This window comes from Thermobia domestica, unplaced genomic scaffold (assembly GCF_964235325.1).
Source record: "Thermobia domestica unplaced genomic scaffold, izTheDome1.hap1.1 HAP1_SCAFFOLD_673, whole genome shotgun sequence".
NCBI lineage: Eukaryota > Metazoa > Arthropoda > Insecta > Zygentoma > Lepismatidae > Thermobia > Thermobia domestica.
The window spans coordinates 62,501-78,252 of record NW_027656383.1 but is presented as its reverse complement, the minus strand read 5'-3'; the positions used below and the strand labels follow the sequence as shown (position 1 = coordinate 78,252).

General features: G+C 36.8%; 1 protein-coding gene across 1 annotated transcript in view; it reads left to right on the top strand.

Annotated features, from left to right (window-relative positions):
• LOC145677177 (spatacsin-like) overlaps nt 1-15,752 on the top strand; it is a gene marked incomplete at its 3' end in the record, with an annotated part of 88,278 nt that overhangs the window by 13,209 nt on the left and 59,317 nt on the right. The window contains exon 3 of the mRNA XM_081747795.1: nt 6,129-6,751. Coding sequence (XP_081603921.1) covers nt 6,129-6,751 — 623 coding nt within the window. The remainder of the gene's footprint in view (nt 1-6,128; nt 6,752-15,752) is intronic.

Genomic DNA, 15,752 nt, shown 5'->3' with positions numbered 1-15,752 from the left:
TAAGAGATATCAAGATGTGGTTTCTTGTAATCGATTCAGCTTCCCGCGAATAGGTTACATCATCCCCGTTAACTCTGTATTCATACCGAAAGTGATTCAAATTAACCATGTCCGGTTTCAACATTTATCACAATAGAAAAAAGTGGTAATAGATAGTGACAAGCGGTTTTCTGCAGTCAATTCAGGGTCTCAAGAAATACACCATCACAACTTACAACACTATCGATACGGGAAGTGGTTGAGATTTATTACTATTTCCAGTTTAAATAATGATTTCCATAGAGCAAGAACGGTAAGAGATATCGAGATGCGATTTCTTGCAATCGATTCAGCATCCCAAGAACAGAATTAATCTCTTCCGTCAACCCTCTTATTCGGTTTTCTGTAATCTACATAGCATCTCAAGAGTATATATATTATTATTATAAAGCACAACACTCTGTTGAAACCTGAAGGTTTTGAATTTACCACTACTTCCTACTTTAATAGTGATTTTCATAGAGAAAAACTGTAAGAAATATCGAGAAGCGGTTTTTTGTAATTGAATCGACGCCACAAGAATATGTTCTATGTACCCCCGTTAACCCGCTATTCAAACCAGAAGTGGTTGACATTAACGATTTCTTGTTTCAACATTTATCGTCATAGAACATAAACAATAAAGGCTGTCGTATAATTTCGTTTTGATATAGATTCAGCGTCCGAGGAACAGATTCTGTCTTTGATCTTAATCTATTGCAACCAGTAGATATAGATGTACTATTTGAAATTTGCGTACTGTATTTGCACAGTTTGGAAGTTCGTCGTTATTTTTTTTTAAACCTAATTTCCATATTTAAGCGTATATAACAAGCGAGTCAAAAGTCCCTTGCGATAGGCCAACTCGGTAAAGATACGAAAACATGATAAGAGAGCATTTTGATTGCCAAATGTGGGTTGTCAATGTAAAATGGTGGAATTTTCGTAATCGGACAGCTGTTTAAGCTCAGCTGTGGTATAACACTAGGGTGGGTTGTTTTGCCACTTTTTTTTTTTCGGAACGAAATGTAATACCTGGCAAAAGTTGCCCACCCACATGGACATTACAGGTATAGATTTTTTTCAAATCAAATAATATCTTCTGTGAGAACTATTGCCTCAAAGTTTCAAAATTCCACTGAAAATTACAAAAAATACCAAAATTGTTCATTATTATTAGTTATGTTAAAGTAAACATATTTTTGGATTTATACATGCCAGATGCTATGAAAACTGACATTCAAGTCTCAAAATGCCAGTTATATGCCCCTGAGGTGGGATAGGGGTGCCTACTCTGGGGCCGGCAAAGGGGGAAATTCAGTACAATTCAGCGTTTCTACAGCTATTTTCGTCCTTGCCTTTTCCTTCTACTGGTGGTTCATAGTGGTAGCAGAGCATTGTTATTTTTCACCATGATACTCCCACCCTTCTCCTGTCCCTATCTGCGTAACTCAGCGTCACTGTCAGGAACGAGCCGGATACGCTTCAAATTGGGCACCATTTCTCAAGCGCTATATTTGGTTACTGTTGCCTTCAGCTTTTATGAATTGGCCGTTACAGATAATAGTTTGCTAAATACTATTTTCACAGAAAATTCTGTATTTCTTTTTTAAAAAAGTCAATATTATTTATTATATCATAAAAATGACTTCAGTGACAATGAAGCAGACCTTGAAGAGAAAGCAGAGGAAAGCTTTTCTGAGGAAGAGACCAAACCCAGAGACAGAACATCTAAACCGAAGCTAGATTTGACTGAAACTGCTATGATTGCTCAGAAATACAATGTAAGCGAAAGGGCTGTGGCACATATAACATCAACTGTGCTTCAGGCAGCTTTAAAGGCTGGAATTATAACCTCTCAACAATCTAGCAACATAACTCTGCTTTAATTGTGGACAGGAGAAAAATAAGGCGTGCCAAACTTAAAGTTGCTCGGAATTTAAAAGAAAGTTCTAGAAATGATGATCCCATTAAAAGCCTATACTTTGATGGTCAAAGAGAAGACACTGAAACACACGCAGGCATAGTTAGAGAAGAGCACTTATCACTTGTGGCTGAACCTGACTCTCAATACGTTGGTGACGTGACACCATCCTCTGGCTCTGGCTATGACGAGATCACGGCTATTTTCGAGTACATTATGAACCAAATCGAAGGTGGCTTTGAGGAAGTAGAGGTTCTTGGGTGTGATGGAATAAACACTAACACTGGTTGGAAGGGAGGCATTCGTCGAAAATTAAAGGAATTAACAGGCTATTTGTCTCTTACGTTTTAATGAACTGCCTTTCCGAGCTCTCTTCACGCATATTGGCGCTAATTCAAGCCCCTATTCTTACACAGGTCCCCTAGGTTCAAAACTATCTGTAAAAAACTTCCAGTGGTGTCATTCAAACTCAATAAAATGCGACTTACCTCATCATAGTCAGAAGAGCTAAGAAAACTCAGTAAAGACCTGAGATACTTATCTGAAGTCCCATTCCTAATGGTCGTCGTCACGTCTTTGAGACCATTCATAGGTCTAGATACTTACCAAATGAATACCAGGCTGTAATCCGTTCATCAATTCAAACGAATGCATTTCTCGCACTCCCAGAGAATGTTCTTTTCGCCATGATGACTGATGGTCTACTTGCTGTCCGACAAGATGTATTACATAAGATTCTTAGTGCTCGAAAATACGAAGCAGAGAATCTTCATATCACTATTAGATATAACATCATTCTCAGACCGAATTTTGAGGTGAAACATTACACTGAAATGATCTTTTGGGAAAGCACTGATGTTTCAATAACTGTACCACCAGTTCTAAGGACGGTATCAAACAAATAGCTTATGGACAACCTTTCACTTTCTGACAACACTGTGCCAGAATAGTCCTCCACCGTCTATCCATGCCACACGATGGCAGTAGAACGGATAGTGAAATTAGTCACTGAAGCAGCCTCTCGACTAGGTGGCAGTAATGCTAGGGACGGGATGATCAGGTCAACCTTACTTTCTAGGCAAGCTGTGTCTAAATTGCAATCAAAGTCCCAATTTGTGACAATTTTTCCTGACAGTGACGAATTGGATTAGTTCATCCGTCCCTATATATGGTTGGTTGGTTGGGTAGGGCTGGCGCAGTCACCTCCACGTGGCAGACTCTGGGACGCTTGGACAGGCTATATGACCAGGTGAGCGAGGACCTGCACAACCGCTTAAATGTACTGAATTTGCCCCCTTTTCTGGCCCAAGAGGAGGCATCCCTTTCCCCCCAAGGGCACATAACTGGCATTTTTATACTTGAATGTCAGTTTTCTAAGCAACTAACATGTATTTAACCAAAAAATGTTTACTTTAACATAACTAAAATTCATGAAGAACTTTTTTTTTTTTTTTTCTAATTTTCAGTGAAATTTTGAAACTTTGAGGCAATAGTTCTCACAGAAGATATTATCCGATTTGAAAAAAAAATCTATACCTGTAATGTCCATGTGGGTTGGCCACTTTTGCCAGGTATTACATTTCGTTCCGAAAAAAAAGTGGTAAAACGCTGCACCCTAGTATAACACCCAATAATAAAGAAAAATGCAACGTCAGTGGAGGACAAGATGTAATAAAATAATCTGGAGCGTGAAATACTCTGGGCCAAGGAGAATAGAAAGGGGAGCAAATTAAAGCACAAAGGAGCAGACCTATTTGCAGGGCCCACGACAGTGGCGTCAGCACCACAAAGAGGAAGAGGTATACGAGGAAGACAAACAAATGAAAATAACTCGTGTCGTTTCCTGACAGGTTTATTGTTAGAGGTAAGCATGCGGAAGCCAATATCCCAATTGAAGTTGCCTATTTCTAGGCCGGGTTCTACCCTTGATTTATTGATTTACGTATGTGTGGAAGGAAAGAACTAAGGGAATGGTTCGGGCCGCAAACGCCGAGGTCACAGCGGCCTTGTTAGGTAAGATAGGGAGTAGAGAAGGCAGTAGCCCTGGGGGGTGTAGAGACGATAGCATCCCGGCATTCGCCTGGTGGGACTGCGGAAAACCATGGAAAATCGCAGTCATGGATCGTGTCATTCCTTGTGTCCATGTAATTGTCTGTCACTGGTGTTTGCTTGTGTATATTTCTTTTCTGTATGGTTATTATTATTATTATTATTATTATTATTATTAGTAGTAGTAGTAGTAGTAGTAGTAGTAGTAGTAGCAGTAGTAGTAGTAGTAGTAGTAGTATGTAAATTGTGATTCGGGTCTAGCCATTGGTTTATGCGTTGCTGCTATTGAATACGCACTAAGCTCCCTCAGAGCAGTATATCGGTGTTGTTTACTCAAGAAGAAACAACGGGTTAGCAAATCCAATTAACTTCTGTTATACACTTGAACAAAGTTGGCAAGGTCGCAACCTGTACGTACACAGATAATTTGTCTGAGTGAATTTGATCGTTAACACCAGAGTGCAGTGGTGGAATTAGTACATAGCAATCGGAGCTACCTGTGCCACGTGGCTATTTGTTCGTGGGGTGTCTAATACGACCGCTCTGGATGAATTTAGAGTAGTTCTGTGTTATCGATTTCACCTGTGACACGTGTGTTTTGAAGACGTGAAATGTATTTAATGCAAGAAAAAGCTGAAATGGTGCTTCTTCATGCACCTGGAATAAGTCAACAGGAAGCAGCCGCAGAGTATCCAAATCAGGTAACACTGTCCCACCAACTTATTTCGATACTCATGACAAGCTTTAAATCCACAGGTAGCGTGGCGGACTTCCCCGTATTGAACGACCACGAACTGCAACATCCTGCGACATGACTATTGATGTGCTTGCAAAGGTGGCAGTTAGTCCTACACGGAAGATTGCACAAGAGGCGTCCATATCTCAGAAGTCGGTCTCCAGAATTTTATCACGTGAACGGTATCATCCTTACGAGATACATTTGGTACAAGCGTTACATGGGGATGACACAGACAGACGAACAGTTCTGTGTGTGGTTTCACCGGACACGAACACAACATTCTGTTCAGTGATGAGGTTACTTTCCACCTCAATGGCACAGCCAACAGACACAGCGCTGTGTATTGGTCTCGCGAGAACCCCCACATAGTTGTTAAAGCGCACAATCAATCCGATCCGCGAGTGAATGTGTGGTTTAGAATACACGGCAACGTCATATTAAGGCCTGTGTTTTTGCCCGATAGGTTAACATCAAACCAGTATATACATCATCTGCACACCACATTACAGCCGTTTCTGGGTGAAATGCCTTTGTTATCGCGGTGTGTATTTTATTTCCAGCACGATGGAGCACTGTTACATTACGGCCGCACAGTGCGAGAATGGCTCACCGAAGTGCTTCCTGGCCGATGGATTGGTCGAAGGGGTCCCGTGGAATGGCCGCCCAGATCACCTGACCTCACACCATTAGACTTTTACTTGTGGGGTATCTAAAGCCCGTTGTGTATTGGAATAGACCCAGTACCGTGGAACAGCTGCAGGAAAATATTCGGAACGCGTGTAGAGCAATAACACCCCAAACACTCCGGCGTGTGTGTGGTAGTGTGCGATGCCGTATCCGTTTGTGCCACCAGCAGGAGGAACACGAATTTAAGCACCTATTCGCATAGTGCCCAGGAGTGTTGCGTCTGGAAGCAAATGCCGTGTGTGCGTGAGGTATGTACAATTCTTCTCACTGACATGTACAGTAAACCTGTCAGAAAACGACACGACTTATTTTCATTTGTTTGTTTTCCTCGTATGCCTCCTCCCCCTTGTGGTGCTGACGCCACTGTCGTGGGCCCTGCAAATAGGTCTGCTCCTTTGTGCTTTAATTTGCTCCCCTTTCTATTCTCCTTGGCCCAGAGTATTTCACGCTCCAGATTATTTCATTCCATCTTTTCCTCCATTGACGTGGCAACTTTGCATTTTTCTTTATTATTTGGTGCTATACCACTATCGAGCGTAAACGGTTGGTCCAATTACGAAAATTCCATCATTTTAGGTTGGCAACCCACACTTGGCAATCAAAATGCTCTCTTATCATTTTTTCATATCTTCAATGTTTACCGAGTTGGCCTATGGCAAGGGACTCGCTCGGTATATATATATATATATAATATGTATGTCTTAATTTCAGCTTTCAGGTCAGCTTTCACACAAAATCCGTACGATGATATAAATGAATGGTCAAGAAATATTGATCGTGTTTGCTGTAGAATGGATGAGTTATTATCAACTTTAATAAGTGCAGTTCAAGAGAATATGAATAAAATAACATTTGCAGAACAGTTAGTCCTTGTGAGTTTGGACCATGCCTATGAACTTCTACAATGCCTTCATGAAAGCATAATGTATCCAAGTGCTCCCAAGTTTGAATATCGTGACTCATTGGTACATGAAATTGCTGAAACTACAAAGCATAAAATAATGCAATATGTAGTGCAGTTCCGCAGCTACTTGTATCACGAAACGAAAGTTAAAAGAACTCATAATTTAGAAATTAACTATGAACCCATTTTTCATGTTAAATCAACCATGCAAGATGTGTGGAGTAAATGGGAAAAGCTTCGAGACAGAGATGTGATTCATGAAGCAGTGATATCAAATATGGTTCCCTTCGTTCAAGTGTTCTTCATAAATTGCAGGAACTGGACAGCAAGAAATGTACACACAAATGTCCAGAAATTGATAGAAGATTGGATTCTTGAACTTGTTAAAAATAGAGATTTGGAAATGTCACTGAGGGTAATGACAAACATGGTAAGTTGTGCTGGTTCTTTTTAATAGTTGTTCAGCAATAAGTGAAATTGATTACGAAATTCGTAGCTTTCATGAGTGAAAGAATTTAAAAGGTTGAAATTCTTATCATCTTATTGGTCATAACATCATTGTGGATCTCAAGATTGTAGTGTATTGAGAATTTCTCTTATTCATAGTTTAACAGAAGGTATCAAGGTTGCAACTACTGTAGTTGATTTTGTTATTTTAAGCATATGCATACTCCAGGTTCAGGTATCGAAGTGTAGAAGTATGGTGACTCCGTGGTAAATCCCTCAGCTCTAATGCAAGAGGTTCGTGGTTCAATCCTAGGCCAGTTGAGTTTGTGGAGAACAACATTGTATCCGTGGCTTTTATGGCAGTTCCCCTGTTTCCTCCTACATTCTCATTTCACCAATTATATCAGAGCCATCCACTTTCTTTAATCATTCGTCTCCTTTACCCTAAAAGACGTAACCGTGGGATGTAAAGCGAAAAATTTCATTTTCATGTATCGAAGTATTTCGTGATAAAATGTTCAATTTGGATTATTTAAAGAAAGAAAGGGAAGTAACTTTATTCTATTATATTCGGAATTACATTATATGAGGATCCACTTTTTACCTCTTATGTATGTAATAAGACAATTAAGCTAAGTAAATAAGTCAGTTTTGTTTGTTGGCCGTACACTCAGGTGAAATGATAGACTTTTTCTTTTACCTGTTTTGAGATATGTCGCACTCTTTTTTTGAATTTGATGGTGAAAATATAATAATAAATTTTAGAGGTAGAAATGGTTAAGTTACATAGGGTCATTCCATAGTAACGGAAGGAACATTCGGAGATATTTCAAGTACAATGAAGTATAATTTTCTAGTTGTCCTTAATAATTATAAATGTAATAAACACAACAGGAAAAACGTAAGTAAAATAGCCTTTCTATAGTTTAATTTCAGAATATTGTCTGAGTTATAAACTGAGTTATTAATATTTTTATGGAGCGTAACGGACAGGACACATATTGGACATGGTTCGCAACTGTCAAATAGTTAGAGTAAATTTCTGTGAATTGTTAAGAAGTTTGCAAATATTAAGTATAGTACAAGGCGTCTTGATCTTTCAACTACTACCATACAAGATATTGTGTCGATTTGGTTTGTTAGACATGAGTTCTGCTTGATCGATTAACCATAGTAAAGCGAACGGACGGCACAATTTGTCCTATGTCTCAAAAGTCATATTTTATATGTACTATGTTATATTTTGCAATACGTTTTACAATATGCGTGATATGAACATAGTTTTACTGATGTAACGTTATTTGAAAGTAATAGGATTGTCTATTATACAACAACTTTCGCAACAAAGACCATAGACGTATACTGTAGAAAAAACAAAAATTTAGTTTTTATCGTCAGAGTACACACAAGAAAAAGACAGTTTCTGTTCTATCTTGTGCATTAAACATAGTCAAATCCAAATCATAACTACTGCTATTACTATTATCGTCCTCGTATAACACTGTATATGCATGGGGTTCTGATAAAGCTGTTCGTTCAGCTACAACCTGAAATGGATTGATGCCCTTAAAGTAATGTTTGGTTTGAATATGTGGTATAGCCTTAACAGTTTTCCACCTGTTTTGTAGGACGGATTTCTGCATGTCTATTGCTCTAGTATTAACAAAATAGAGTTTTATCCCCTTTACAATAAAAAGAAGCAACATGAAAAAACTCTTTGGCTGAGCTGACAATCGTCTTTCTTTCTTTCTTTAACCCTCTGCCAGACCGTTCTCTTTAAAGTCCCACCAATACCATCTACAGCTCCTTTATCATGTGACGTTGCAAAGAAATTCCATTCTCCGTGTACTCCGAAATCTTTTCATGTAACACACCTTTGCAATGTCAAACTTGTTTTTAAACTGCGCGGCACATCCATCAGAAAATATAGACACTTGAGAAACCTTGAAATCTGATCGAAGATCATCAGTAATTATCTTCAAAAAATACCACACACTAACCTTATCGTGGAACACATGATCACTCACAATAGCGTAAGAGATGGTATGATTCTTAACCCATAAAACACATGTGAAAATTGTAACTTGTTCATGATTCCAATGTGCACTTTGTATTTTATCTTGTGTTAGAGTAGTATAGTTTTCTGCGAGGTCCACTTGCAACACTACTTCACATTCTTCCACACTTATTTTTTTTATATTCAATTTTTTTTTTTTTTTTTTCAAAATAATGAGTCTTAAAATTTGTGTCAGTTGACTCTGAAGTTCATTTATAGCACCAACTATGGATCCCTCGACACATACTTGCTTCAGGTGGCCATCTATATCCTTCCATTGCTTCCATTTTATCCTGTCACCTAAGTTATAGTCATCGGGTTCGGGCAAGAAGGAAATTATTTCCTTACAACTTTTACATAATCCTGTCGTGCTTTTCGGATCCTACATTGCAGCATATTACTTGCATAAGGTCACTGCTGGTGGAAGGAAAGCAATGTAACTTCTTCGCCTACGCTTCAATAATGAAGGTAAAATTTAAATGATATTTACACACACAAATATTATGAGGCATTTCCGATGACGGTAACACAAACTTCGGTCGTAGTTCATAAAATTTGCTGACTTTAATCTTAACCGTAGGGTTTTCAATTGTAAACAGACGGTAAGCTTCTTTAATTGTCATCATCATGTGACGTTTCTGTAACTTCATTCTACGAGCATCACTGCACTTAACACTTTTGATGTGCCAGGGAACTGACGACTTACATCATCTCTGCAGTAAAAGGCTTCAACCGTACGTACTTCTTCAGTAGACAGTCTTTTCCTAGATGGTTTTGTCGTTTTGGTCAACGAATTCACGGATGAATCGCTATTTCGAAAAGTATCTGAAAGCAGTTTCTTGAATACAGCTCTTTTCTTTCGTGGACTTTGTGGCAGAGCTTCATAACTCTTTGGATTGCCTTTCCAAAAGAATGTGGACACGAGAAGGAACCTAGGTCACTTAACACACTAATATGTTCTTTCTCTGAACTTTCCTTCTGTCTTGCTCTGTATCTCTGCTTTCTTGCCCTTTCCATAAACCTCTTTGCATTCAAAAGTATTACTTCCTACCATTCTCGACTTCTCCTTAGCACGAGCTTCTCTCTTTCTCTGAGCTTCTTTCCTTAGATGCGTTTGCCATTCTTGACAGTTTGTGTTCAGCTTCTCCCTGTACTTTCTCATTCTTAATCTAGCCTTCTCAGCTTCATTTTTTTTTTTTTTTTTCATTTTTACCTGGAAACGAATACCGGGAAGTAGTAGCAACAATCTTCCATGAAATTCTTTAATACACATCACTAAATGTAAAGCAAATGAATTATAAATAAAAAAAACAACAAATTAAATTATTTATTCTCTCTCCATCTCTCTCTCGCTCTTTGGAACCTGTGAATAAATAAAGAATAGGGAACCCTAAAGCACATTTGAAAAAGAAGCATATGGCGTATACTTTTCAAGATGGTCAGCTAGAGGAGCAGTTACGTGGTTCGATTATTTCCAGTCCGACCTTTGATTTAGATTTACTAACCAACCTTACTAATGCATAATGAAAGAGCATTTATTCTTCCGCGCGCTCAGAAATGTAGGCGTTGGTTTAATTCTATTTATCTCTCTCTGTCTCTATCGCTCTCTATATATTCATGACAGTTTCGGTACAAGCCACATAATTACAGTACGAACTCAAGTATTGAAAATATAACTATACTTTTATATTCATCAGCCTAGTAAACATGAAATGAAATGCTGATATTCTTTTCTTTCTTTTCAAGCACCTATGATACAACTTACATTAATGTAAACCAAGAATAACCTTAACCTTACATCTGTACGAAAGGAAACAATTGTAATGCACTCACAGTGTGAAACCCGTAACGGACGGGACATTTTTTAAATAACACGATATGCGAACTTCAATAGCATATGATCACAAAACAGTTAGTAATTTATAACTTGCTACGTAAATACTCTTTAATACTAGGAGCACAAATATTAATTTCACAAACTTCAACATAATCATAAACTTTCTTACCTTTCAGCACAACGGACGGGACACAACACAATCGATATTTCATTCGCAGTTTCCTAACAGCTGCAATGATGTGTGTGGCTCGAACAACGTCACATACACTCTACCTTTTCGCCTTCTTTCCTCACTAACAAAAAGTTAAGAAACTAGTGAACACCTTGATTGCTGCAGGGGTGCAAACATTAGACTATTCTCACTCTGTAGTTGCTGTAACGAGGACCCTTAATTTCAGCGAAGCCAGATAACTTAATTTTATTTCACCGTGAAAAAATGTTCTCGTATCATTACTTCGAGACTTTCTCCCGCTTGACTACGTACTGAATGTTTTTTTTTTTTATATATATATATATCAATGTTTGCAAAATGATACCCAGTTCGACGTGGAATGACTCATACTGTTTCATATATTCGATCGTTAAACGTAATCGTAATTTTCATCATCTTACAAGCTGCTGTTTGATAATTGAGTAACATTCCATCAAACCGTTTTTAAGGGAGTAAAAATGTTTCGTATTCAAACTGTGCCATTACACAGAGATATGTGTTGTAAGATTCTGTAGGAATATTCCATAAGAATGTGTAGGAATATTGAAACACTATCAAACAAGCTTGGATATTGAAACATTATGTCCAAAAAAGATTGGAGATTTCAGGAAATAAAATAAAATCATATCTGGAATGTCAATATTGTAACACTGTGGTTCCTGTATTGGAAGCCAAGTTTTGTAATGATAATGTTATTGTCTCGGGCGCTAAGTTTTGCAACGATTGAAATTAACTAATAATTAAAGGAAAATTTCTGCTCGGGCTGCCAAATAGAATTACTGCGTGATATTACGAATAAGCAGATCTTACGTATTTGGGCGACGAAGAATATGAAACGTATTGTTTTCGGAATTCGATTCCTTATCTCTAATTTGCATATTTAATCTGAACTAGAACGAATAATTAAGGCACTCACGGATGAGCCTAATATGCATTAGAAAAATGAATACCTGACCTTGTACTTGAAAAGTGAATGGTATTGATGAGTGGCAACTCATCTGCCTATTACACAAATAACATTAAAAAAAATGAATGAGAGTTTGGAGAATTGAAGTTGACTCCACGGGGCTCGAACTTCAGTTCTCCAAGGTAAAAATACAGTTTTGCTAAGATGGTTTGGAATAAAAAAAATTTATATATATATATATATAACGAAAGATGACCTAATGTCTAATCGATCCTGTTTTCCCCATAACGGTGTCTCCAAGGCGCTAGGAAAACAGGTGCGTAGTTAATGGTTAAGTGATTTAAACATGCGGAGCAAAAATCTCACAAGCTGCAAAGCTGAAAGAAAGATTTTTCGCTAATGGCTTGTTCAGTTGGCTACACTGACTATCACTCTGTCACCGAAGTGTGTGGAGATAGCAAAAATAGTTAAAAAGCAACAAACAAGGAAAGTTTAATTTAAAGTTTAAAAAAAATGAGTTAATTTAGATAAAAATTTCTGATGGTCAATGTAACCGTATTTCAACTTTTTCAGTTCTTCTAGGTATGCTAATACCGGTTAAAGAAATAGGCATATCTTTGAAATGATAACCACATAAATGCTTTGGTTCTAACGTCAAATAGACTTTTAATAAATTTAACGAGAAATAAGGTGATATCTACAAAAATCAACAAGAAAGTTAATTTGGATTTACAAAAAAATGAATTAATTGACTTTACTGAAAATGAATCAGACTTTTGACTGTTTTGACCAAATAATATGATTTCTCTTAACACATTCATCACTGTACAACGTAATATTCAAATTATTCAATCTTGACTGTAAAATTTAGCAACAATCTATTTCTACTCAACTAAACTGACAATATTCGATTCTTTATAATTACCATGACGTAGTTATACAAACAAAAATTTCTATTAAACTGAATATTAATTAACAAAATGATTTATTGTTTTTCCCCTAGGCATAAACGACTATTAAGTAATTCGCCCACAGTTACTACCTTTTTTTATTAATAAAAGAAATGGAAATAAGTTTAAGAATCGGATTGCGGAATGAAAGAATTAATGGTTTAGGTTGCTTGCAAGACTCACTGGAGAGATAGTTTAGAAGCGATAGCATGCTTTTGAGAAAATTTAGTGCACCGTCTCTAATGAACTCTAGTGAATTTTCAATATTAAAAGATTTGCATAAACAAAACATAGCTTTGTACACATACTATATCAGTTGGAAAATAATACCATTCACAGTAAAAATCGTTACACAACACTAACTACACAAATATTTCATATTCAAATGCACTACACAGAAATATAGATATATATATATGGTACTACTATTATTATAATTTGGCCAATTGATCAAAATAATTACTTTGTCGACGCTTTCTGATTTTCTCACTGATTCCTTATTTTGCGAATACACGTTTCTCCATAGCTATGGACCCTATCTGCGTTCGTTGCTCAGATAGGTACCTCCGAAGGGATTTACTCGAGTATCTTAAGTTGTTTACCTTATTTATGAGACTCTAACGATATTACGAGGTAAGAATATTTACACTTATTTGTCTGAAACTTACTCAACATAGCACGTCTTTGGAAGCTTTATATTGATTGTTTCTTTTAAGAATGAGTATAATAAAAATTGACAAGTTACAATAAAATGGTATTAAGACTGTTTACCGTTCTGACTCATATTTCCCTAACAACCTATACAATTGTTAAAATTTGAAAAACTAGACTTTGACGCTAAATCATGGTTTACTCAAAACAAAAATTACATTACATTCACACATCTTAAACGCGATTTATGTTTAAAAGAGAAATAATCCATACTTGATATAAATAAATACTGGATTGCATATAAATGATTATAATGACGGCTTCAAGGATCTAAATATTGACACATTACGATTACAAATAAATGCATGATTGAAGATCAAATCAAAGTATACAAATTTCACTAGTAAAATAATCAAAAATTTTATGGTACTTATTCAAGAATGAAATTAATAGTTCCTATATCCGTGAACTAATTTTGGAAATGCAACCAAGGCATTAGGCTATTTGTTTACTTCTTTTAAAAAGAATTTAAAAAAAAATGCTCTAAATGTTTACGGACAGTTCCGTATGAATAAACAATGTCCCGAAGTTTCTAGGAAAAGGTGAGTATGGAGATCACGAATCACGGAAATATTGGCCATAGTCCTTCTTCAATAAAGAAAATAACAGAATACTTTGTCCTACCTTAATAAGTCTTTCCGCTTATATTTCCACACTTCAGAAGAAAACTGCACTGTACTTAACTGACCGTCACAATGCTTCCTAATGTCCCTTCTCAGACCCCGCTGTCCTCTGGATTCAACTCCCGGAGAAGAGGTCCTCGTTTGTCTGAAGCGTCTGGGTCTTCGTGTGGCAAGGCATCTGTTCCAAGTATCGGGGATCGAACCCGTGTCTCCGTCCTTCATCTCCATGTTGTGGAAATGCAACAATGCGTCACTTATCACATCCATCTGCACTTAAATTTCACTCGCACAGTTTATATATATATCCGCCATCCATCGCACTACTTTTCCTCTCTGAATACAGGAAGTCCACGTATATAGATCAATCACAGACTCAGTTCAAAATCACAAATTACGTAGCGTCACCATAAGATGATAAAAATTATGTCTATGTGTCGATGTTTTAAATATTTGTATAAATAATCTTGTAACGACGAAGTTGCTGTGGATAACGCGTGATTTAAGTAGCTGGCTGCTAACGGGTCTTTAGCTAGCCATTTTTCTGAAATTTAAACACTTAAATATATATATATATATATATATATGTATATATGAGTTGACGTATGCTTATGAATCGCGTGTTGGTGATGTTTTCACGATGAAGTGTCGACTTAGAGTAACCTCTCTTCCGTGTAGGCGTTCTCCCAGCTTTCTTTATTTTTTTTAAAAAAATAGACGCTTCATTCTTCTCTTTGTAAATTTTGAATTTCGGATTCTGATTCGCCGCTTTAAGTTCGTGACACCATTTCCCAAAAATCGGTTGATAATTTGGCTTGGGTTTCTAGCGTCTCTTCTGGGCTAGTACGTGATGTTAAAGAGTTTCATAAGCACTTGCGAAGATTGTAGATAAAAAATTTTGGTTCCTGTGTGTCTGTGACGTGATATTTGCGATATCGAGGTACTTAGGTAGTGCGACAGTATGGCTGGAGTAACAATAGCAAATTCCATTACCGTTTACTGGCGAGGTAGAAAAGTGGGTGGTCAATTAGTGCGGTTACCGTCTTATGTTTTTTTTTCGTTCTGAAAAGCAGAGAAACTTCTTTACCTGGGACAAATGAAAGAGGTTCGCTTGGCTGCTAAATGAAACAAAATAAAATTTTCCTTGACTTTTTAAAATAAATTGAATTTACATATAAATATGTTTTAATCTGAATATAAGAACAATTAATTGAATGTGTGAGCGTAATTGTCACAATATTATAATCTTCATGACAATTAAATTCTGTGTTAGAATATAGTAAAAGAAAACTAAAACAAATTTTGAAGAACTAATATGCTGCACATATGGATAGCTTTTTTTTTTTTTTGGATCCTTTAGTCATTCAGCAAAATAGCTACATATATTTGTAATTTATTTTCTGGTACATTATATATAGAGGATGTAACTTACTTAATGTAATACGTCGGGAGGTAGTTCCTGATACCGACATAAGCAAAAAATGTCCTATGAACATATAGCATATTGTCAGAGTTAGCGAGATCCGAAAGCATGGGAGCAGTAAATTCGAAGTGGTAAATATATATTATGTATATATACTGTGTACTAACACTTTAATCGCCATGTCATATATCTTATACACACTTCACGAGTGGGTCAGTGAACGCTGTTGTTCCCAGAATAGAACATCTGATTTTGGAGTTTGGTGATTA